Source organism: Astyanax mexicanus, chromosome 17 (assembly GCF_023375975.1).
Source record: "Astyanax mexicanus isolate ESR-SI-001 chromosome 17, AstMex3_surface, whole genome shotgun sequence".
Lineage (NCBI taxonomy): Eukaryota > Metazoa > Chordata > Actinopteri > Characiformes > Acestrorhamphidae > Astyanax > Astyanax mexicanus.
In genome coordinates, this window is record NC_064424.1 from 16,085,621 (window position 1) to 16,110,332 (window position 24,712).

The 24,712-nt window shown below is 38.6% G+C and overlaps 1 protein-coding gene across 1 annotated transcript in view; it reads right to left on the reverse strand.

Moving 5' to 3' along the window:
* Nucleotides 1-2,044: 2,044 nt before the first annotated feature.
* Nucleotides 2,045-24,712, reverse strand: part of slc8a4a (solute carrier family 8 member 4a) — a 131,220-nt gene continuing 108,552 nt past the window's right edge. Inside the window, exons 6-10 of the mRNA XM_022676270.2 lie at nucleotides 17,725-17,831; nucleotides 13,351-13,475; nucleotides 12,656-12,755; nucleotides 11,038-11,310; nucleotides 2,045-9,136 (exon numbers count right to left, since the gene is read on the reverse strand). Of these exons, the coding sequence (XP_022531991.2) occupies nucleotides 8,757-9,136; nucleotides 11,038-11,310; nucleotides 12,656-12,755; nucleotides 13,351-13,475; nucleotides 17,725-17,831 (985 nt within the window). The 3' untranslated portion in view covers nucleotides 2,045-8,756. The remainder of the gene's footprint in view (nucleotides 9,137-11,037; nucleotides 11,311-12,655; nucleotides 12,756-13,350; nucleotides 13,476-17,724; nucleotides 17,832-24,712) is intronic.

Here is a 24,712-nt window from a genome sequence, read left to right on the forward strand (position 1 = left end):
AGTTTTTGTTTGTTTAATCCTTGCACACCGTTTTTCTGATGCTTTTGACATCAACTGTGGTGAGAGCTATCTGTAGGTCCCATGATGACATTTTAGTCTGCTCTGCAGCTGAACTTGCTAGGACGGCTTGATCTGGCCACTGTTGGCAGACGTTTTAAATGTCTTCCAATTGTAAATGATTTTTCCAGGCAGTAGAGTGGATGGTTTCTATTTTTAAATCCATTTTAAACCCAGACTCTTCTCCATCTACAGCCTTCTTTTTGAAGGCCTCAGATATTTTTTTGGAACTTTCTGTAGTTAAAATACTCCTTTAAACTATCGAAGTCGAAACAAATGATCCATCACCATGCTTAACAGCTGGATAAGTGTTTGTGTATGTCTTTTAGGAAACCAAGTCATCTTTTACTTGTTTTGCTTGAATCGCACCGATTGTGAAAACACCAAACCAGTTAAATGTAACCAGATTTATAAGTGCTTAACAGTTGAAGAGGTGTTTTTTTCATTAAATTCTGTAACCTAACTTCATCAGCACAACTGATTTGGGCATTTTCAGAACTGCACTTTTTAGTCTTAAGTACTCTTGAACTATGAAGCCATATGTAGTGGGAATGTGATCTGACCTTGATTTATAGCCCAGCTATAAAGTGTACCAAGTGTTTGAGCTAAACTGTATTATGCAGGTGAAGTACCATTGGTACCAATGGTACCATTGCCTGGATTGCCTGAATAACTACATCTATTAACTAATACAAATCTCTGCTGTTGCTTTATATTAAATAACACAGATATATGCACTAGTCCTTCTTCCTGTATTTACTTTCTGTCTGCTGGCTTAGACAGGTCTGACAAATAAGGAGGGAGAACATTTTCACATTGTTTGTTGCAACACATTTTGGTGCACTTGGATCTTTTTCTGTGTGGAAACAAACCAAACCAAGGGAAAATGTTTAAATTGATTCAGACCAGAGCACAGAATCTATAGATGTCAAAAACACACTTAATCTCTGAGGTTTAAACAAGAGTTCACAGATAGTTCATAAACAGCAGTAATAAATGTGGGCATGTCCAAACTTTTTCCTCACAGGAAAGTTTTTTTCATTTTCATTTTTAATTTTTTAATTTAGTGTCCCATTTTTTACTATAGCAGGCATGACATGATTAAATCTGAGTGCATTTTATTTAGTTGAAGGTTTATCAGGTATATCTTCCATGTAGCTGTAGTTCAGAAGTGTACTTCAAAAGATAGAGCTGCTGCCATACATCATTCCCCCTCTGCCCTGTTCATCAGTGGAAAATGCCACAACAGGACGACCACTGAGCAGACATTATTTGTATTGTGGGCCATCCTTAGCACAGTAGTGATAGCAACATGGTGGTGGCAGCATGATGGGGTGTGTTGTGCTGTTATCAGTGTACCAGGCACAGCAGTGCTGTTGCTGGCATGACTTCTCACTGTCACTTCTGGGTTGGGAATAGTCTACCAACCACAAAGGTCAGAAACATGACCACTGGTGAAGGGCTAGACAGTGATTAATACAAATTATAATAGACAGCAGATGTGCGATAGTCATTGTGAACCTGTAAATGAGTGTATTCAAAATATAATATGACTTTTCAAAGGTCTGATGTTACGGAGGATATGATTCTTTAATATTTTAATCAAAAAGGTTTAGCGTCTCTCTCCGGTCTGTCCCTTGTTTATTTACCATCTGCACGTGCCCTGTGTTTATCCCGTGTCTCACCTGTTCGTTTGTAGCTCCGCCCTCTTATTTCCCGGTCCCAGTTGTTTCCCCTTTCTGTGGTTGTATGCCTCAGTCAGGTTATGTGTTCCTTTGTTTTTTTCACGTCTATATGTACTCCTTTTTTTAGTTCTTTGTTTGTTTATTTTACGTTTCTCAATAAATACTAGCAAGAGAGTCCACTTCCCACGTCTCCTTCATGCCCCCTTTCAGTTAACATATATTACTACCCCATGTGTTGGCATGTCCATGTATACAGGTAGTTCTTTAACTGAAATGAAGGAAAATAAAGGACCGCAACTGTATAATATACAATTCCATTTAATCGAATGTAGTCTTCAATAAATAAAATAAGAAACCAATGATTATACACTACAAATAGAGACATTCTCCATTCCCCTTTTGGCAAATAGTTTACCTGTACAGGACAACTTCAGCATATTGACAGAAATTCACACCCTTTCTTACACTCACACATACAAACTCAATTATAGTGTTAATTAAACATAAATATTTTTTTTTCTGTGATGATAATAGTAGTGTACTGCCTGTAGCACTTCATTGAAATTTGTTTACCCAAAATATAAATTTGTCCTCAGTACAGTACAGAATTCAAGACAGTAATATCATATAGTTAAATTAAGAACACTTGGCATTTAGGAAACAAAGTCTTTTAAAGCAGTAATTTATCAAATTGTGATACATACAAAACCAAGCACAAATTGTCACTTCTGTAAATAATTCATCGTCACTTTTGTAAATGTAGTTTTAGTGTCGCGACCGAAGAAAAAGAAAAGATCCAAGCTTAAAAAGACGCACACACGCACACATAGAAAAGACATGCTTTAAGTTCCGAAGGATCACAACGGCACGTGTGTGACAGACAGACCGAGATACGCACAGCACACGTTAGCAAACTGACGCACGGCAATGAAACAAGCATGCAAGAAAAGGACGACACCATCTCTCGTATACTTTGAGGATCTGGGTGTGTGCGTGCGCACGTGTGTGTGTTCCTTTGTGTAAGAGCAAGAAAGAGTGTGCATGGGTGCGAGGGCAGGGGCCGTGCTCTGTTAAGAGACCGTACTGTACTTCACTGCTTTGTGCTTGATTGTTTGTTTGATAATGTTAATAATCTACATGGTGATAGAAAACATGTTGTTGTGTTTAAGAATAGACCTTACTTGTGCTCTGTCTACTGTAACAGTTGAAGTGCTTTGTCTTGATCCAGCATACAGGAGTTTAAAACAATATGTTATTTTACTTTTTAATTTTTATCTAATCTGTATAAGAAGAAAAATATGTCCCAACTCCTAACTTTTCATGCAGTCCGTTTACCATCCTTTCAGCTGCTCAACTGTGTCCACCTTCCAATACCCAACTCCAGCCCTTTTCTAGTCCTGCTTTGCCATTTGTCATTTCCTTCCCATCCATAAAAGCTTTAACACTATTTCCGCCTTACCCCACAACATCCCATCCCTTATTATCCCTCATTACTCAACACCATTTGCAAATTATCTCTGCATCACCCCACAACATCCTGATATTCATCTCTACATTGCCTAACAATGTTCGTCTCCCGCCAGCAATACCCAAAAATGTTTCTTCTTCATCCCTGCATTACTAAACATTGGCCCAAATTTTCAAACTTCTCAGAGTAAGAATGCTGATCCAGGATCCAGCAAGATTCATTCTCTATCCCTGCATTACCCAACAATGTCCCCTTTAAAACCCTAAATTACACTTATCAGCATTATTTAACACTGTCCCCACTTTATCTTTGGATTACCAAGTAACGTTCTTTCCTCATTTTACATTGTCACTTCCCGATACAAACATCATGTCCTTTTCCAATGTCTGCATTACTCAACACTGTCCCTACTCTATGAAAACCTTACCCTACAATGTCCTTTCCCAAATGCATTCTTACCTAGTCCCTGTCCCTTTTCCAATACAGTCTTACCCAACAATGTCTCTTTCCTATGCCAGCATTACTTTACAATGTGGTTTTCCCCAATTCAATGTATATTTCACAGTGCAGCACTACCCAACAATGTCCCTTCCCTAATGAAGCATTACCCAACAATGTCCTTTCCCTAATGAAGCATTACCCAACAATATCCCTTAGCCAATGCAGCATTACCCAACAATGTCCCTTTCCCAATTTAGCATCACCCAACAATGCCTGTTTCCCAGTACAGCATTATCCAACAATGTCCCTTCCATAATATAGCATTGCTCAACAATGTCTCTTTTCCAATACAATACAATTGCTGAGTTTACAAAATGCATCAGGGAGGTTATGCTATTAACTGAGTGTTTATATGTGTTTTTCTTTCTCTCTCCACCCCTCTCATGCTTTCTCTATCTTGTTTTACCTTTTATCCTTGTCTGTCCTCGATGTACCCTTCTCTCAGAATATATTCTTAATGACTTGCCTGGTTAAACTGAGCGTTAAATAAAAATAAAAATACAGAATTAACCAATAATGTCCCTTCCCTGCATTATCCAACATTGATTTTTTATGGTATAATCGTATCCTTATTTCTTTGCAGATCTCTACTCTGTTGTGTACAGATGATTACCATGGATATGGATATTTCTGATACATTTCCCTTTATGTGTATAAAGATCAGAAAACCTGATGATTCTGAACTGAAGCACCTGCCCCATTGGCTTCAATTATAATTGAATATAAGATTTGAGTCAGTTATTTGTGTTCTTTTCCAAGAACACGAAGAGTACAGAGAAAGAACAGCCTGTGGTAATCGACTGTATGCTGCAAATGCGACAGACTGATTAGGATGAAAATAACTGTATTCCTGTAATAACTTGCCATAAAGACATGATGTGTCTGTCAGTTATTTACTGAAGCATAGACCTCTAATGACCAGTGAGCACATATCCACAAAATCCTTTCACCCAAGTGCTATTATCTGCACTTAGATGAAAGAAACAGCTCCTCAGCCCTGAAGGACGAGGCATATTCTATTCATACATTCTGAACTCCCAACTCTATTAGCAATTGAAGCCTATCATTTGCTCTGGAGGGATAAGGGGGAAGAAACGACCGCAGTGAAAGAATCGAGCTGCAGTTAGCTTTGAACTGAGCTGCTCTGAAACCCACCACTAGCTCACTCCCCAAACACCAAAGAGTTAGGGTTTGCCTTGTGTCTAAGAGGAAATGCTGATCTAGGATCTGCGTTCGCCAGTTTTGTCTTAATGAACAGCAGAATAATGGATAAAGAAGGATGCAAAGCTCATGTCAGCAGGCTTATTATTACAGTCCAGTCCAGCTATACCTACATTCCCCCACACACTGCATCACACTTCAACCTCAAAGCAATCCATCAGGCTTTCATTTAGAGCTGCTATGAACAGCACTGGTGCTTTAAATTTGTTAACCCTCTTGTGCAGTAGTGTGTGGGGCGGGGAGGGTGCGGGCGGGTACAATGAAATGACCTCAAAAAGAGATTAGAACCCCGTGGTCCCCCTCGCCTGCAACACGCCCACCACAGCACACTGACACCAGACAACACAGTGACAGAAAGACAATGACTCTTTGAGACGTCGCCTAGCAACAAGAAGCACTAAAAATACTCGCTCTGCGCACTTTCTTTCTTTCCGCTCTGTTTTTTTTTTTTTTTTTTCATTTGTTTTGCCATGTAAAACTTCGATCTGGCTGGAGTCATGCTAAAGTCAGAGTTCATTTAAACATGTGACAACAACAACAAAAAGGTTATTTAAAATTTTCCAGCTATTCTCATTTCATGAAAAGGTTTCTGGAAACAAAACCATGATCCATGAACATTCAGCTCAACATCTAAATCTCAAGCCTTTCCCAGAAGGGAGATGGATGATCACAAGCTATCAAACCAAGCTGAACTGCTTAAATTTTTGCACCATGAGTAAAGGCATAAAGTTATCCAAAAGCAGTGTGTAAGACTGGTGGAGGAGAACATGCCAAGATGTATGAAAACTGTGATTTAAAAACAGGGTTATTTCACCAAATATTGATTTCTGAACTTGAAAGTTATGAATATGAACTTGTTTTCTTTGCATTATTTGAAGTCTGAAAGCTTTGCATCTTTTTTTTTTGTTATTTCAGCCATTTCTCATTTTCTGCAACATGACAATATTTTTATTTAGAATTTGGGAGAAATGTTGTCTGTAGTTTATAGAATAAAACAACAATGTTCATTTTACTATAAACCTATAAATAGCAAAATCAGAGAAACTGATTTAGAAAAACTGAAGTGGTCTCTTAATATTTGCCAGAGCTGTATTTGCAGTATGACATAACGATATTAAAATAAATGAAAAAATATCACTATTTATGCGCTTGCATGCTTTCAGCCTTGAAGACTGTGCAAAGACCTTTAGCACTTAAATAAACAACATAGACCTTTAGGCCTCAAGTGCAAGTCTATGGGTGACTTGGACTTTTAATTTCTCTCTCTCACTCTCTGTATCTCAGTTAGTGCCAGAGACGAGCAGGTAGAAATATGCTGCCTACTATAAACCATTCCTCAGAGCATCAACAAGCTGTTTCAAATAAGTTTAGCTTAGGGTGTCCTAAAAAGATTGCGTGCTTCAGCCTAACGGGACCAGCAATAATAAGCATCAGCAGAACTTTCTGCCTAAAGCGTCCCAAGCACTTCCTGAAGCATATGTCCGAGCGCAGCCGCAGCAGATGGCTGATAGGTAATGGAGGAAAATAGAACGGAATAAACAACCTGTACACAATTATATCATATCTGAAAACTCTTCACTGGGGCTTTATCAGTCACAGAGATACAGTAATATGGGGAGAATGAGAGGAGAGGACTGAACCTGATCTAACAGCCAGATAAACTCCTGGGTGACTGGAACTGAACCAAGTCTCATTAGTTAAGGAACAGATGGATGTAACTGATTAAAGCGTGTAAAAATAAAACCATTGAAAATGCATTAAGCATTCAGATGAGTTGGGAAGAAGCAGCAGTAATGCTGCAGTGATGATCTGGAGGAGTCGGTGCTTGGTTAATAATGAACAGGGCTGGATTAATGAGGTGTAGATTACGGCCCTTATGTTTAAAAGGTAGGAAAAAAAGATCCGGACTATTTGTGCAATAAAAAATTTAAGAATTTGTGTAATTGCAGCACAATCAAATGCAATTTAAAGTCAACTGAACAAAGTCAAAGTGGCAAAGCTATTGCTATGGATGCAGAAAAACAGGGAGTCCAATACATACAGTACTACCATTAAGTGCATGTACAACAACTACACCATTGTAGTCATAATGTCTGCAATTAAATAAAAGTCAAAGTAAATGTAAGAGACACTGCTTTTTTTGTTGTAAAATGAGCATTTTCCATACTTTCCCAACCTTTTCTGATTTGAGGTTGTGTATGGTGTCAAAGAAAACATTTCCAACTTTTAGCATATCATCTAGTCTGGCAGATGAGACGCTGTCATTTCTTCTGTCAGAGCCACTATTCTCCACTTCACTAAGTGAAGACTGGTGGGGAAATTATGCCTGGTTTCACCTTTACATCTGCCAATCTGTCGTTCCTTCACATACAGTGCCAGACATCCAATCCAATCTAATCTGGAAAAAGTGCTGTGCTCAAGTATCGTGTTTACACCTGTGTTGAAAGTGGTCAAGCTCCATCTTTTATCTTCTCTGCATATAGCAGTAAAGATCAGAATCCATTCATAATGAGTTATGGTTGGCGTCTGATGCCTGAAAACGCATGCTGATGCAAGGGATAAGCAGCCTTTTTATGTATATATTTGAGTATCTGTGGCAGTGGTAATCACGCCAACCGGCGTTTTCTGCTTCCATTAACATTCCCTCTATTCACATTAGGACAGCCCTAGTGACGAGACTTTGGACAGTGACTTGATAGAATGGCCCACCCCACACTTACACAGTACAGCAACTCAGTTGCTCTGTTTTACCCATAATCCCACATTCCCTGTCCAATACATTCCCTCACACACATACATACATACAGTCCACAATATTCCCCAACACATAATATATAAGTTAGAATAATAAATATTACCAATCATCTTATAAATGTACACCAACGCTTTTATCATTACTACCCTTTCTAACGTTGTTACTTTTGGTCTCGATTGGACAACTCTAACTCTTGTGCCATGCAAGTTGTGCATCTCTTCTTTTTTTTTGAGGCAAAACTGAAAAAAAAAACAAAAAACAGCATAAGTTCATTTTCACATTCCGTCATTTTGTTTCTTACTAAACATTTCAGAAATAAATAAAAAATAAAAAGTTAGAACTTATTTTCTGCCCAGCAATACTGCACAAGACGAGCACTTGACAGTGGATGAGAGTAGAAATGTGAAGAAAAAAAAAACTGGCAGAATAGGAGGAAGGGACAGGCAGTGCCATCTCTGAGCCTGTAGGCGTAGGTCCATGGGGAGGGGATATGTAGTCAGAAGAAGAGGATGGACGGTCAATGATGTTCTGATATCTCAAGACTCCAGGAACCTGTAGATGATCCACAGCACTGCTTTAGGAATGAGTGCATTAATACGGAGCAAGAGATGCAGAATTATGCAAATACTCAAATGAGGAGTGTAAAACTCTGTGGTTTTGTGGAAAAGAGGAACAGTCCTGAAGCAAAGAATAATCTTTCTGGAATGGCTCTTTTTGTTACAAGGTTGTTTCTCATTTGAAGGTTGTTTCGAAGGTGCTGCCACACCCCATAAGAGTAAACCATATATTGAACAGTGTCTGTGCATGTTCCCTCCAAAAACAGTGAGTTTCCTCCACCCTCCCCTCCACTAGCACCACGCTAGTCTGTCTCATTAATGTTAGTGAGAAGGAACTGCTCCTGTCCCAACAACACTTAATTATCTGCAATAACAAATGTAAACACTCAATTTGGACACCTTATAGATACAGTTATGTCACAACAGCAGAGGGAGAGAGAATAATCAGGTGTTTGCACAGGAAGAAAAGCTCTCTCTCTCTCTCTGTGTCTGTTTCTCTCCCGCTCTTTTGCTCAGAAGCCGGGCACCTGGCAGTAGGTCTCCAGCGCAGCCAGCATGATGTAGATGAGCCAGAGGGAGAGGAAGAGCAGGGCGGTCAGCAGTTTGGCGGTCCGCGGTCCCCCGAGCTCTCCCCCGGAGACGGAGGGCCGGCGGCGGTAGAGCAGCGTGGCCACGCTCAGCAGCGCCAGGATGGTGAAGAGAGTGACGGAGAAGGCCAGCGAGCCGGGTGGCACCGTGAACTGCTGACCTTTACTGTTCCAGTACACGGCGGCGATGGTCCACGCCACACCGATGCCCAGGAAGACGTTGACTGCGTTGCTGCCCGTCACGTTGCCGATGGACGCGTCAGCGTACTGGTCCTGGATGGCAGCAACCTTGCTGGCAAAGGTATCTGAGGAGGTGTGGAAGGAGAGAGGAAGAAATATAAAAAATATAAATATCTTTCAATCAACCAAGTTTAGTTTTACACCTGGAGCATAGTGCTGGGCAGTATAACAGTTTATTTGGTATACCGCGGGGTGAAATTGAACGGTATACATTTCTCTCACACCGCCATACCGCTAGAGGGCGCTGCGGAGCACCGTGCGAAACAGAACCGTCAAAGAAGAGAGTCAATTGCTGGTGTAGCTCCATCCTGCAGAGAAATCAGAACACCTCCTGCTGCTGTTTTTACTGTTTTAGTGTTTATTTTCTAGTGAAATAGAGCAGTAACTACAGCCCTTTTAAAATATATTAATACTGTATCTTGAAGGATGATTTAAATGCATTTTTTGACTGGAGAAAGAAGGGAATTGTAACTGATTTAAATACTGCAATGCCTCTTATGGCTTCAGGAATAACATATAGTAAATTGATATTAAACTTGTATCTATAGAACTTGTGCAATAGAACTTTTGAGAAAAATCTTTTTCAATACTTAAATATTGAGTATTTTAGGTTTGTTTATAGTGTTTATGGAATTATTTATTTAAATATTTAATTTTGTAAAGGGAGTAAATTTGGAAGCATATCTATTTTTAAGGTCTATTTTTAACATTCTTTAGCTAATTTTCTGATAATAAAGTCTGATTTCTTCATATACTGTGTAAATTTGTGGGGCAAAGTAAACCCAATACTAATCAAAGCCTTGATTTAAAGCCTTAGTATTTTATATTATATGTACTACTAATAGTACAGTAAGTCACAACTCAAAATATTAAAGCCCAGTCATGCAAATATATATATATATATATATATATATATATATATATATATATATATAATAATAAAAATACCGTGATATACTGTGAAAATGGCTTAAAAAATACTGTGATAAGCATTTTTGGCCAGCACTACTGGATCACAAAGCTAATGTAGCTTAAAAAGCTCAGCAACAGTTAATGTGAAATATGAGCTATACTGAGGATTTGTTAACTTACACTAATCAGCCATAACATTAAAACCACCTGCATAATAATGTATTGTAAAATTCCCCCTTGGGATGGCAAAACAGCTCCACAAGCTATTGTGGTAACACTTTCTATCAGTCCTGTATTCATAACACTTTATGAACGCATATATAATGCATTATGTGCCATAAATAATACCTAAAAACGACTGTCATAAGCACTTATAGCGACATACAGTACATGTTACAAAATACAAGAATGTCTCTTTATAAAGACAGGTTTCATAATGCCTTAATATTTAATTCACTAATAAATACAAAATAAATATGTCAAATGTTCTAAAAGGCATTTTGAAACCTCTCTTTGAAAAGTAATATACTTGTATTTTATAACATTAAGTTAACATAATGCCATTATGTCATTGTTTGTACGTATGAGGTTTTATACATGCTTATGTCAATCATTATAAAGCATTATGTATGCCATATGATGCATTAATGATTGATTATGAATACAAGATTCATAAGAAGTGTTACCAGCATAGCTTAAACTTTTTCTGAAATTTGTGCACTTCTGTAGGATCTGACCAAAGAAGCTATATTTTACTCTGTACATATATAAATAAGCCTTAATGATTCATATTAGATAAAGATAGACTCTTATAGAAAGCTATTGCGTAATGCCTTAAATTAACTCCACAGAAATATATTAGAACCATAAACTTGAATAGTAGGAATTAGTTAGATGCAGATTTAATGGATTTTTCTTATTTTGGGACTAAAATCTTCCCAGTGCACATTTAGTCCTAAATGCAGCAAAAGGGCAAAACACTAGCAAATGCGCAGACCTGGCCCAGTGTGTGTCTGAATTAGAATTTAGCTCTGTTAGATCTGAGTGCACTCACCAGGGACAGAGGTGCCGAGGGCCACGAACACCACAGCCGTGACCGAGTCCTTCAGGCCGATGGTGCAGCCGAAGTGGGAGGCCAGGTCTCCGGTGACGGCAGTCAGCACTCCGATGAGAGAAATGGACACGAAGAAACAGGCCCAGCCATTCCAGTACTCCGTGGGGGGCACGAAGGCAAAGAGAACCTTCCAGAAGACTGTTAGGAAGTGCATGATGTAATCGAAGCAGGAGGGCAGACGCTCTTCTCCACTCTCCTCCTCATCGTCGTCACCTGGGGGGGTCAGCCATGGAAGTTACGCAATGCGTATTATGGTGGTTTACATTTTTATTTTTTGTACAACAGGCACAGCCTTAACCTTGTCCCCATAGAACTGTTTATCATTAATTGATACTAAGCCTTATTCAAACAACCTGCCAGAAAATGTACTGAGACATTAAGAGTGCAGTAATACAGCTGTTCGTTCATTATAGAGGAACAGCGCACCTTTTATTGCTAATGTGAAATCACATTCCATTCAAGTCATTATGCATGCACACACACATTCTACTGATTAATCCATATAGAGTCTGTTTAGACCTGCATCGCACATGCATTTTATTTACAGATAATATATGTATTATCTATGTATATGGATTCCATTTTTCTATTTTACTTTCCAGTGTGAAAATCACATTAATATGATGAAACATTCAGATGACTAGTTGGATCGGGTGTGTTAAAAGCACAGAAAACAATAGGGGCTCTAGTGTAGTACAATGCTCTAGTGCAATGCAATGCTCATTGCTATCTTACACCCTGCAAACAGTCTATTTTCATGCCTTGCGCCTGCTTCGTTTAAAAAGCAAAGATGCTTGTGAACTTATCTACACAGTGATGGGCATGGTGCTATCTTGGCAACAGAAAACATTGGTGCACTCCCCCACTCGATACACATACAAGGATGCGGAGCAGTGCACAAACCCAACTACATAAATATTACATAAACAGAATACTAAATTAAATAAATAAAACAACATTGCTGTTCCTATAAATGACCTGCTCATGCACCTTCACAGGTCAGGTCAGTTTCCTCTGCTGAAAAGTGCAACGCCATTAAAATACCAATCCGCCAAAGTCAGAGCGCACCTATGCTTCAACCTGCTCTGTGTGCTGTTGACGGCTTGCCTATAGATCGCTAAAATAGGGCCATAAATGGTGTAGGACAGTGGGATTTCAGGACCAATGGTATAGGTAAGACTTTTGGGGAACCACTCTTCTGGAACCACGTCTGAAACCAAGACAATACAGTTCCATTATGTTTCCTAAAATTCCTGAATTTCTTTTTAAACCCTTCACAACAGCATGTATATGTACATATTTTTCGAACAGGCCAAGGTCGTAGACTGAAATGCCTGGGTGCTGTCTGACCTTGGTTACATTGTGACATATATGATAGGACATGTATTCCCACAGGTGGAAAGGTGGAGGCGGGTGACCGTGTGGAGAAACCATCAGACCCTAATCAGATAATGAAACAGGTATTTCATTTGAATATAAATGAAGTGAGGAGCAATTACATTCTGATGGATAAGAAATGAGATGTGTGCATAAGTGTGTGTCTGTGTGTGACACTAACCTGCGCTGACGGTGACAGCACTGACAAACTGCTCTCTCCAGCTACTGCTGCCCACCACCAATGCAAGGTTAGTCTTCTTTATCAGCTTATCCACTGTGTTCTGAATGCACAAGCATAAACACACACACACACAAAGACTGTAAGAGATGAAGCAAGTCACCTCATCTCCAATGTGACATTGAGCTGCTTAAATTACTAAACTAGCCCTGCAGACAGTCTGTGCAGGGAGAGGCCTCGGCTAAACTGATTTGAGGACAGTGAGGAAGCACCGCAGCTGGAAACTCCCCCTCCCCTCGTCCAGATTTCATCCTCTCCTGTGTCATCCTGTCTGCTGCTTCTTCATGTCTGTGTTTTCTATAGCCTGACCCTGAGATGGCATGGGCTGTGTAATCTTGTAGATGAAGCCATGGGGAGACATGATGGGTCCGTCTCGCTTCTCTCCTAAATCCCCCGAGTTCCTCCACCTGCCTGACCCACTGTATGGAGTCTGCCACCATGGGGACGAGTGGGAGTGAGAAATTCACACACAGTAATAAAACAATGACCTCAGAGGTCTAGCATTATGAAAGTGTATGTGTGTGTATGTGTATGTGTGTTGTGTGTAACTGTAAGAGTGGGTGAAATCCAGGTTCATAAATACTGCAGTGTCTTGCAGAAAGACAAAACATCAAACGTCTAACTTTCAAGATCATTACCTTGAACTCATACGACTCCTCGATCACCACCTCCAGCTTGGTGTGTTCTCCCAGACTTGGACAGCCCATCTTAGCCACCTCCTCCTCCTCAATCCCTACTGCTGGCTTGTTATCATTGGAATCTCCTGTGGAGAAACACAATATTACTTGTCTTTAGGCTTTACATGTTGAAATTCATTGTATAACTATGAGTAACCAACTGATATTAAAACTAATTACTGACAGTAAGTGGGGGTAAAAAGTGGTCCAGTGGTCTAAATCTCTGCCAATATGATCAGAAGATCGCTGGTTTGAATCCTGTTCATGTAGCTTGACATCAGCTACCAGAGCCCTGGGAGAGAACAATTGGCCTTGCTCTCTTTGGGTGGGTAGATGGTGCTCTCTCTCCCCACATCACTCCAAAGGGTTAGGGTCGAACAGCACTAGGAATCTGTGAGCTGATGTATGGCAATGCTGACTTGTGTTAAAGGAGACACGTGCTAATCTTCACCCTCCTGGTATTGGGGCATTACTAGTGAGAGTAGTCCTAATGAGTGGGTTGGGTAATTGGCCGTGCAAATTTGGGAGAAAATGGGAGATAAAAAATAGAAAAAAAAAAAAGAAGTGGTAGTGTCTATCAATAAACACAATATTCTATCACGTCAAAATGCTTGTGTAGTATTGTACTCATTGCAAACTGTCTCGAGAAACTTACAATTTTATAATACCTCAGTTTCAGTGCATTTTAAGTGGTTTATAAATTGCTGGGTAAAGGTTTCAGGGAGAGCGTTAGCATCAAACATGATGAAGCTTAGACAGAAGCTTTAATAGATGAAATAAAAGCTACCACATTTTAGCTTACAGCTTAATCTGCAAATCTTCTACTGTTAAAAGTATTTTTTAACTAAAAGGTAGTTTGGTGTGTATGGTCACTGTAGAACTCTACCTCTCTCTGCCTCCAGCCTAGTTATGTCACTTGAGCAATGTCTGCAGTGTAAGGAGCTCCCTCTGTTGCTGAATGCAGGTAATGCAATTTGAGTTTGCTGTTATGCAAGGAAATATCTTTGATTTTTATCCTGAAAATGTATCTCACAATAATGCTAAAAACAAGTTTAAGTTTACATACATATTGTATTGCTGTTCTTTTGCCAATATTCAGCTCTAGTGCTGGAATGAAAAATAATTGTTGTAAATGTCAGAGCATGGAAAGTAACTGTCTAGATTTAGTCTTTATTATATTTAGCTACAACTTGATATGTCATGGTCCAGTTTTGCCTCACAGTCAGATCTGAATACTGAATATATCTGTTAGTATTTATTAGTATTAGTGCTTTTCCTGCTTAAGCACACCTGATGCAGCTCATTTGTTCTTTACCAGGTTCAGTAGTTCTGTTAGAGCTGGGAAATCAGTAAACTGTGCTGGACTATCTGCTCTCACAGACTTGTGATGTGGTTTTCTTGATATTTATAACTAGCACGCCACAATTACTGTGATGCAATATATAAATACAGATACATTAAAAATATTCTTTCTTTGCTTCTTGCAAGTAATAGAGCGTAATACGAGAGACTGAGAGAGAATCTAAGAAAAAGAAACTTAGATTTAAATGGCATTGAGAACATAGTTAATAGGATCCTACAATAGCTTTGGGAAATTGAATAGCATGGCGAAGAACATTAAATTAGAGCAGTAAGTGTATAATTAATGTGCAGAATGGCCCGCAGACACTGCTCCAACATGGCCGCATACACTGAGGCCAATTACTGTCTGTCCTGATGGGACTCATCCTCCAGCTATTCATGCTCTCAAAAATCTTCAACTATTCAACTGTATGTTATTTAGTTATGAACAGTGTTGTACATAATGCAAAATATTTGAGCTTCTGAGTGCCTTACATTTGTTCTTTTATTTTATCATAATGTGCCTTCAATGTGTTTTCACTCACTATATCTGTTGACAAGGGGTGGCTGAGGTACAAAAAACATGAAACAAAATCTGTAGAGATTTGTAAGTAGACAGAACTACACATTGATATGTTTAAAAACAAACAAAAAATACATTAATTGTGAATAAATGGTCTGTAAATTGTACATTACAAAATGTTCTAAGGACTAAAAATGTAACTAAACCACAATATAAATGTGTAAACCAATCAGAGACATTCTAAATTTAGTTGCTTGATTATAACGAATATAATAATTTGTGGGGGTGTTAAGCTGTATGTGCTTAACTGGTTTTGGGATCAGTTTATTATATGCCTTGAAATGATGAGCCCTATTTAAAGGGCTGATGACGCAGCACTATTCACTTGTACTTCCCACCCCTGTTCATAACATAAGAAGCAGAAAGGTCTTGAGATTGAGAAAGCAGTATTTAATAGGAGTATCGGCTTGTGCTGAGACTGATTTCTGCTGATCCAAAATCAGTTTTGCTATTTTTTGTGATCGTTAAAACTAGGGTTGGGCAGTATTCACATTTTTTTTATACCATTATACCATCAAAACATTACTCTGTTTTAAGTGTTCCCAAGGGCTGGGATTTGGATAAACTGTGCTAGTCCTGTGTTTACGTGGCTATGATACTATCAATTTATGGATTATTTTAAAACTGAAAAATGATAAAATACAACATTTAGTTTGTTTACAGACTAAGTGAACACTGCCGACACTGAAACTCCACTTATAAAAGTTTAGATGAGAATGATAGAGAATGAAAAACACAACAGGACTAATTATCTAAGTACTGATGATAAAAACTCTTGGAGCGTTTTCTCCCTGGTTTATTTTCACACAGGCACAAACCTAAATTCAACAGAGCTGTCTGGCATTGCAGCAAGAAGGTAAATACAGCAAGAGGGTTCTGTGTTTCAAAAAAAAGTATATTTGTGTAGTGTGAAGCTGGTTTTACACTAAATGCAGTGGAAAAAATACAGTGTTTTCAATAGGATGTTCAGCGCAGATGCTTGTGTAGTAAAGCAGTGATCACTGCAAATACTGCATTCAGTGTGAAAACATCTTAGCATGGAGCAGCAGCACAGTGTTTGTTCATAGCCATGGTATTTATATGGGTAATATATCAGGTTAAACTGCACCTGAACAGTCGGCAACCTAACAGGCTAGCCACTTACAGGCTAGCTGCTAACAGGCTAACCCCCAAAACGTTTAGATGAGAATGATAGAGAATGAAAAACACAACAGGTGTTTCTGAGTCATTATCTAAGTACTTATGATTAAAAACTCTTGGAGCGTTTTCTCTCTAGTTTGTTTTCACACAGGCACAAACCTAAATGCAACAGAGCTGTCTGGCATGGGAGCAGGAAGGTAAATACAGCAAAAGGGGGTTCTGTGTTTTAAAGAAAAGTTGATTTGTGTAGTGTGAAGCTGGTTTTACACTAAATGCAGTGAAAAAAATACAGTGTTTTCAATAGGATGTTCAGGGCAGATGCTTGTGTAGTAAAGCAGGAAATGCAAATACTGCATTCAGTGTGAAAACAGCTTAGCATGGAGCAGCAGCACAGTGTTTGTTCATAACCATGGTAATTGTATGGGTAATATATCAGGTTAAACTGCACCTGAACAGTCGGCTCCCTAACAGGCTAGCCAGTTACATGCTAGCTGCTAACAGGCTAACTCCCAAACCAGCTAAATGAGGCTTAAAGCTTCAAATACAGTCGAGTGAGACGTTCGAGGCACACCTTGTAACTATAGTGCGGTTTGATTGAGCAGGTGTGAAAACAGTAATCGCACTCGGGTGCGGATCAAAAGAACCGGACCGAGACCAGCTAGAGGAGGTGGTCTAGGTCCGGTACTAAACGAACTCTGGAGCGGTTCGCTTGTGGTGAGAACGTAATCCGGTCTCGATCGAATCCAGCTATTAAATATAAGCCATCTATTTGAGCTAAACTGCTGATAAAGCAAGCACAGTTTAAACTGATATATTAGCCAGATAACGCTAATTACCACAGCTGTGAACAAACACTGTGTCCATGCGCGCGCCGTCTGCGCTGCATTCACTGCTCACAGCCGCGTGACTCTGTTTATTATGTATAAATCTGCGTTGCACGTAGAAAAACTGTGTTTGAAAGTGCAGCTTTTCAGCGTTCAGTGTTAAAGCACAGATATTTGCGCTGGAATACAAAATCTATCTATATATATTCAACGTACTCCCGTGTCAGACAGCTCTGACCAACCAGAGGACACAGGCTGCTCGCGTGGTTTATTGATGCGCATTTTGGTCCGTTTACATTTCTGCCTATGTGAAACCAGACCGAACAGAGCGAGAAAACGCTCCAAGTAAACAAACTCATTAACTGATTCGGACCAGAGAAACGAACTACAGGTGTGAAAACGCCCTAAGTTAATCCAGGATCAGTACCAAAGACAAAGTTTACTGACCGTGCTTCTGTCCAATCTCCAGCAGCACAGGCTCTCCAATATGGATGGTGAAAGTCTTGTTCTTCTCATACTCCTCATCATCAATGATCTTCACCTCCAAGATCTTCCTGTACAGGACACAAAACAGAGTACATCCATGAATGACAGAACAGAACAACAGGAAAATGACAACAATGATAAAACAATGCAGGAATACGTGCAGGTTACACCACATTGCCATCCAAATGAACCGGAAAGGAAGTGAAGACTTTCCACTATACATCTTTCAAGGTTCACATTGTTCTATTTAAACATAACAAGCCTTAATAAATATGATTATTACTGTGTTTCTTTTGATAAGATCATTATTTAAAGGAGCACATCTGTAGATAATATTTTAGATGAGTTAGGCAGTGACATCTACTGTCTGCTTCACATGAGCAATAGTGTTTGTGAAGTTAGACAGTTATTTGTTACCTTGACAAGTAATAAACATGACTAATTTATTTATAATTATGGTTATTTATCCAGTTTATTATGGTACCTTTTAATTAGATGTAAAAAAAGAGCCAAATCCACAATTTTTTTAAACGAATGTAAAAGAACTAAGCTTGAACTTAATCCTTTGATGTTCTTGGCTTGCTGAATAATAAAACTTACTAATACTTTATGTTTAATAAAAAATATATACATGGATTTTCCAACAAACACTACAAGTACCTCTACATATGTAATTGTGCGCTGCTTTCGTTCAGTGTTTATAACACTGAATATGAAACACACTGTTTTTGTTGAGATAAGAAGTACTCTACATGACTTTATCATGACAATTTATATTTTTTTCAGTTAAATGTAGTCCTTTGCACTGGACAGAAAATTTAAGTCTGCGATTCCACTATTTAACCAATGCAGAATTAAGTGAATAAACTAAAATTAAAGCTGACATTCTGCACTTTAACCTCACCAGAACACAAAATGAGTCATTTTCCAATTATGTTTCCAGTGGACTACACAGCATATCATGCCCTATAAATATGCATGTCTGCTCTCTCATTTACACATAAACAGTACAGACTATACACACTGTATTTCTATGTGGGAAATATCTCAGTACATCTCAGTTTCAGTAAGGTTGAACAAAATAGAACATTGGAACATATAAGGTCCACACATCTAAAAATAAACTCACTGAAATTTCACTAAATGGGATTGTATATAGAATGTATACAATCTGAAACTGATAAACCAGAGACAGTGGCTCATCACCTGAGAAAGGCATTCAATATTTAAGAAGACTTGTGTCACACATGCACTGTTGCTTTTAAAAATTAATTTGGTTTTATTCTTGTAATAAATAAACGTCTCTGTTTTCTCCCACTGTAAGCCAACAGTGTCAGCCCTGGTTACTCTGGCCAACAGTACATTAGCACTAAATTACACTAAAGCAGCAGCACAACATGAGCTCTACAGCCTGTCTGACACTTGTCTTTTGGACAAGTTACACTAATGCTGCATTTACAGCAGGCTAGTATTGCAGCAGCCAGCACTACACCCCATCAAGAGGTCAACCTGGCCAACTTTCACTGGCAGTGGAACCCAACTGGGTGCTTAATTTTCTGTAACACACACAGCTCATGTGCAAGTTCAGGTCATCTACAACAAATGCAGACATTGTATTTAAGACTCTCGTGTGCACTTTTTGGCAGTGAGACAGCATGAGTGAGTGTGTGAGTGACAGAAGTAGTTTGAGTATGGTACATCGAGAGCATCATGATTAGCCTCTTCTTATGCACAGTTGACCTATCAATAGTGCTGGGCGGTATTACCAAAATGCATATCATGGTATTTTGCAAGATTCTGACAGTTTCACGGTATATCACAGCATTTTTAAAAATTATTATTTATTTATATATATTTTTTCAAGACTGGTTTCATATAGTTTCATATGTTTCATTTTTTTCATATAGGTTTATGACTTACTGTACTGTTAGGAGTACATATAATATCAAATATTAAGGCTTTAAATTAAGGCTTTGATTACTATTGGGTTTACTGTGTCTCATAAAATTACACAATATATGAAGAAATTTATAGAAGAACATTTAGCTGTAACAACTGGGAGTAGCGAAGAATTTAATTACTGATCTTATTAATCTGTTTCAGTCATCACCAGAGCTTTGGATTCTCTTTAAGGGAGAAGTTCAGAGATTGGGTGAATAAAATAAAATAAAAGGCTGATGACCCAAAGAAATGTGTTACACTGTGGTCCTGTGTGACATGCTTGTACAGGTCTGGAAAAAAATTAAGAGACCCAAGGACTAAGGACAACATTTCTTCCAAATTACAAATAAAAATATTGTCATTTAGAGTATTTATTTGCAGAAAACAGATAAGATAGCCAAAAAGGCATGTTCTCCTCCACAAGTCTTGCACACTGCTTTTGGATAACTTTATCCACTCTGGTGCAACAATTAAAGCAGTGGTTTTGCAATTCAAGTTTGGTTTGATGGCTTGTGATCATCCATCTTCCTCTTCATTATATTCCAGAGGTTTTCAAGTGGTCTCTTTGTGTTGTTCAGAGCTGTATATCCAGTCTACTCTTTAAAGTCCATTATCATAAAATGGGATGTTACAATATGGAAACAATTACCTCCAGTCAGCCCAACTATTATTATAAAGCCAACATTCTAAAGTTAGCACACCTCTCTGCCTCTTTTCTCTTTTCTAGTCTGATATCCATTTGTTGATCCATCTGTACTGGAAACATATTTTTTTAAAGTGTCTCCACATAAAAGCTTATTGTATAGAATATATTGTACAAAAAGGAAGACGCAGCAGTGTTCTACCATTTGCATGTGTAGAAAAAACCAGGCTGGGAGTATAAGACACTGAATTTCCGAGTAGCTGTAGTCTACTGCAACACTTTACACAGGCCTCTGGCCATAGCTGATCATCAGTGATTCCCAATAAACCCTGGCTCAATGCAATTTTTCCCAGTGGTCAGTTTACTGTAAGAAACAAGAGAAAGGCAGAGAAATACATGGAAAAAGAACAAAAAGAGAGAGACCTCATATAGATCACCCAGTTACGATCCCACACACTGAGCATGCTCAAAGCTGCTTGTCTGTTTGAACAATGCTCATGAATTATTACAGTGGCGTGGATACAGTGAGGGAGAGCAGAAAGAGCAGGGAATGACAGTTGTTGCTATTTTTGTTCCTCCACAATGTGACAGGTTTGAAAGGTGCACTACAGTATATTGGAGATTGTGCTTTCATGTGAACTCATGATGTACCACAGAAATATGAGTGTGGATGGGCGTACACTCCTGTAGGTGCAGATGCATCTTTGAACAATCCCAGTGGCTGGACACTGTGCATTCATGTGAACTCAAGGCTGGTGAGGGTCGTGCGAAAGTTGTGAGAAGGCTGCATGGTCTACGTAATGGAATAGCACTTTATTATTAACAGTCAGTTGATTCGATTTTTCTCTCGATTTTGAAATATACATATATATTGCATAACAATCAAATGATTATTATTTTTAATCAATATTATGATCATGGTTCCTGTTTAAAAAACAGGGATATGGTCAGCTTCTTGTCTGTATTTACACATATTTTTTGTCAGTGTGTAGGTGTTCAGCAATCTCCCACTACTCCACCCCCATCTCCTCCACACTCCCAAATACTACACTACTATCTTCTCTATGACAAATTACTCCACCCCATCTCTTCAATGCTTCATTCCTCTACCCCCAGCTCCTCATGGTCCCATTATTCCACCTCCATCTCTTCAGTATCTTGCTCTTTAATGCCTCATTCCTCTATCCATAGCTCCTCAACACCCCATTACTCCACCTCCATCTCTTCAGTGCCCCATTACTCCATCTCCATTTCTTTAGTGCCCCATTGCTCCACTCCATCTCTTAAATTCCTCATTCCTTTACCCCCAGCTCCTCATAATCCCCTTAATCCACCTCCATCTTTTCAGTGCCCCATTACTCCTCCTCCATCTTTTCAGTGCCCCACAACTCCACCTCCATCTTTTCAGTGCCCCATAACTCCACCTCCATCTTTTCAGTGGCCCATTACTCCACCCTGCCTCTTTAATGCCTCATTACGCCACCCCATCTCTTTAATGCCTCATTCCTCTACCCCCAGCTCCTCATGTTCCCATTTCCTAGTACTACATCACATCTTCTCAGCATCACATTAATCCACCCTATCCCCTCAATGCCCCATTACTTAACTCCATCTTCCCAATATCACATTTCTCCACCCCTAGCTCCTCAATGCCCCATTGCTCCACCACTATCTCCTCAGCGTCCCATTACTCCACCCTTCTCTTTTCTTCTCTAAAAACCCGTTACTCCACCCAATCTCATCATGCCCCATTACTCCACACCATCTTTTTAGTGTGTAATTACTACATCCCATCTTCTCAACATCTCCTTTACATCCCAGTACTCCACCCCATCTCTGTATTGTCACATCAGTCCAGCTCCATCTTTTCTCTATCCTGTTACTCCACCTAATATTTTCAGTGTCTAATTACTCCACCCCATCTTCTCTATGACACATTACTCCAACCCATCTCATCAATAACCCTTTACTCATTCCCTTTTCTTCAATGCCCCATTACTTCATGCCATCTCTTCAATTATCCATCATTCCATGCCAGTCTCCTCAAGGACCCATTACTCCATCTCCATCTGCTCCTTATCCCATTACTTCATCTCCATCTCCTCAATGCCCCACACATCAACACAGAGGAAGCCCCGCAAATAAACAAGCAGCTTTTCTAAAAAACATCAGTTACCATTGACTTCACACATCTGGTCCTTTATAGCCTTATTTATCAGGAAGATACCTGCTTCTTGTTCCTATATTTAAAGGTGAATGAAATACTGTATGAATTCTTAAAAACACAGTACAGAGTTTTAATTACACGTTTCCATGCCAATAAAATATGACCACTACATAGCAGTGGTGTACTTAGATCACACTGTTGTGGCTGCATAACTAAACGTTTCTGATACATATTTTTCACATTTTATTCCAATGTTTGTGCATTTTTAAAATTAGCATATAAAAATAATCGGTATAAATATACTTCCTCGCAGTAGCGCAATATTTTGCAACACACTGAATCATAACCCCTGTATTGCACTACTAATAATATTGCTAGGTTCTTGCCAATACACAGTCCAGACCATGACAAACAGACCATGCATTGCTTGTTGTGATAATGATTCTCATCTCCCTCCTGCAGCTCATACTTTTTATTTTTCCCTTTCACAGATCTTATTTAAGTCCATCCATGTCCCCACAAAGTGATGGATTAATTTACTTGTATTGAAATATCCTACTGAATATTATTTTTTGGCTTAAAAAGCAAATTCAAAAACAGTCTTTTACCATCTGAGACACCTGTTGATATATCATTTACAAAGAGATTGGAAAATTTAAAAAATAAATTAAAATGTGATTAACTGAAGCCCACATATAGGGCCATGTCCCAACATAACATAAAGAAAATATCATTTTAACTGTGTGGCCGCTTACAACTGATGGTGTACAGTCAATTATACCCAGCCATCACAGGGTGTAACAAATAATAATAAACTAATTATTATTATTATTGTTATTTTGCTAAAACAATAAATAAACCAATGTTTTCTCAGAATCTGTATCCAGCTGAATAATCTGGACAGCTCTAACTGCCCAATTTATTCTTCTCCATCAGCCTCCTGCTGTTGTGCTTTATGAAACTTAATAACCTCCTCTTAAAATATTCTCTCTTCATCCTGCAGCTCACACCACTTTGAGGTCTTCCTCTGCTTTTAGAAAAACATTTTCTAGGAGTTTTCCAGCATATTCTCTATGACTCTCAATAGCTCCCACTTTTACTCATATTGTTACCCTTTAGCACTATATGCAAATACTTTCTTTAAGATGCAAATCCCTTTGTATAGGCCTGTCAGGATAATGTATTGGTCAATAAATAACTGCAATCATCTATATTTATTGCTGTTTAATAAGTTATGTCAGTGATATAAGAATAGCATAATAATGCATTTACTTAAACAAAATCATTTTAAATGTAATTATTACACATATTCAGACATTAAAATTGGAATAGATTTTTAAAACATATTTGAATAAATGAAATAGTTTTTAAACAAGGCCAACATATTCACGATAATGAACTTTCCATACTAGGAAAAACATAATGGGTAATTTTGAGGTCAGCTCACAGTTAAAGCATGTACATATGGGTAATATAAATTTATTATAAATGATTCTGTCTCATTATGTAGTGAACATTTTTGTTATGCAACTGGGAGTAAATGACACAAAGCTGGACTTAATGTAGCTCAATAATTACAGCTGACAAGAACAAGTTGCACTCAGGGAAGCCTGTCAATATGTGTGAGGTATGTAGATGAGTATGTTGTGATTTAGGACATTTACAATTTGTTTTGTTCCATGGTAGCTAAATAAAGCTGCAATGTGAATGGGATTTGTGTTAGAGTCTAGAGTTGCTTGTTTACAAGGACAATTTTAGCCAGATACTACCTGTCACAATCATTACTGCGCTGTCCATTGGGGTAGTGACGCCTTCTATGCTGTATTCCCTTTATACTTGTGACACTGTGGATCAAGGACTATTCATCTGGCACTCACTATTAGGTCTCACCCAAACTCCTATTATTCATGTTGCCTTGCTATGAGCACACTGGCCAAAGCTCAGCCTCATTCATAAGAACACCTCACTACTTATACATATGTGGGCATAACCAAATCACCCTCCATCACCTAATACTTCATGATTGACTCTGCAACATCTATATCACATTACTTTCGGTATGTATTCCTGAGATGAAATCAAATGTTTGTAATGATGTTGTTGGATATATTTAGTTAAGTATAGTTAAATGTATTTTTGGGATAGATGCACTGATGAATGCACATTTTATGTTGCATAAAGTGTATACTGGTTAAATT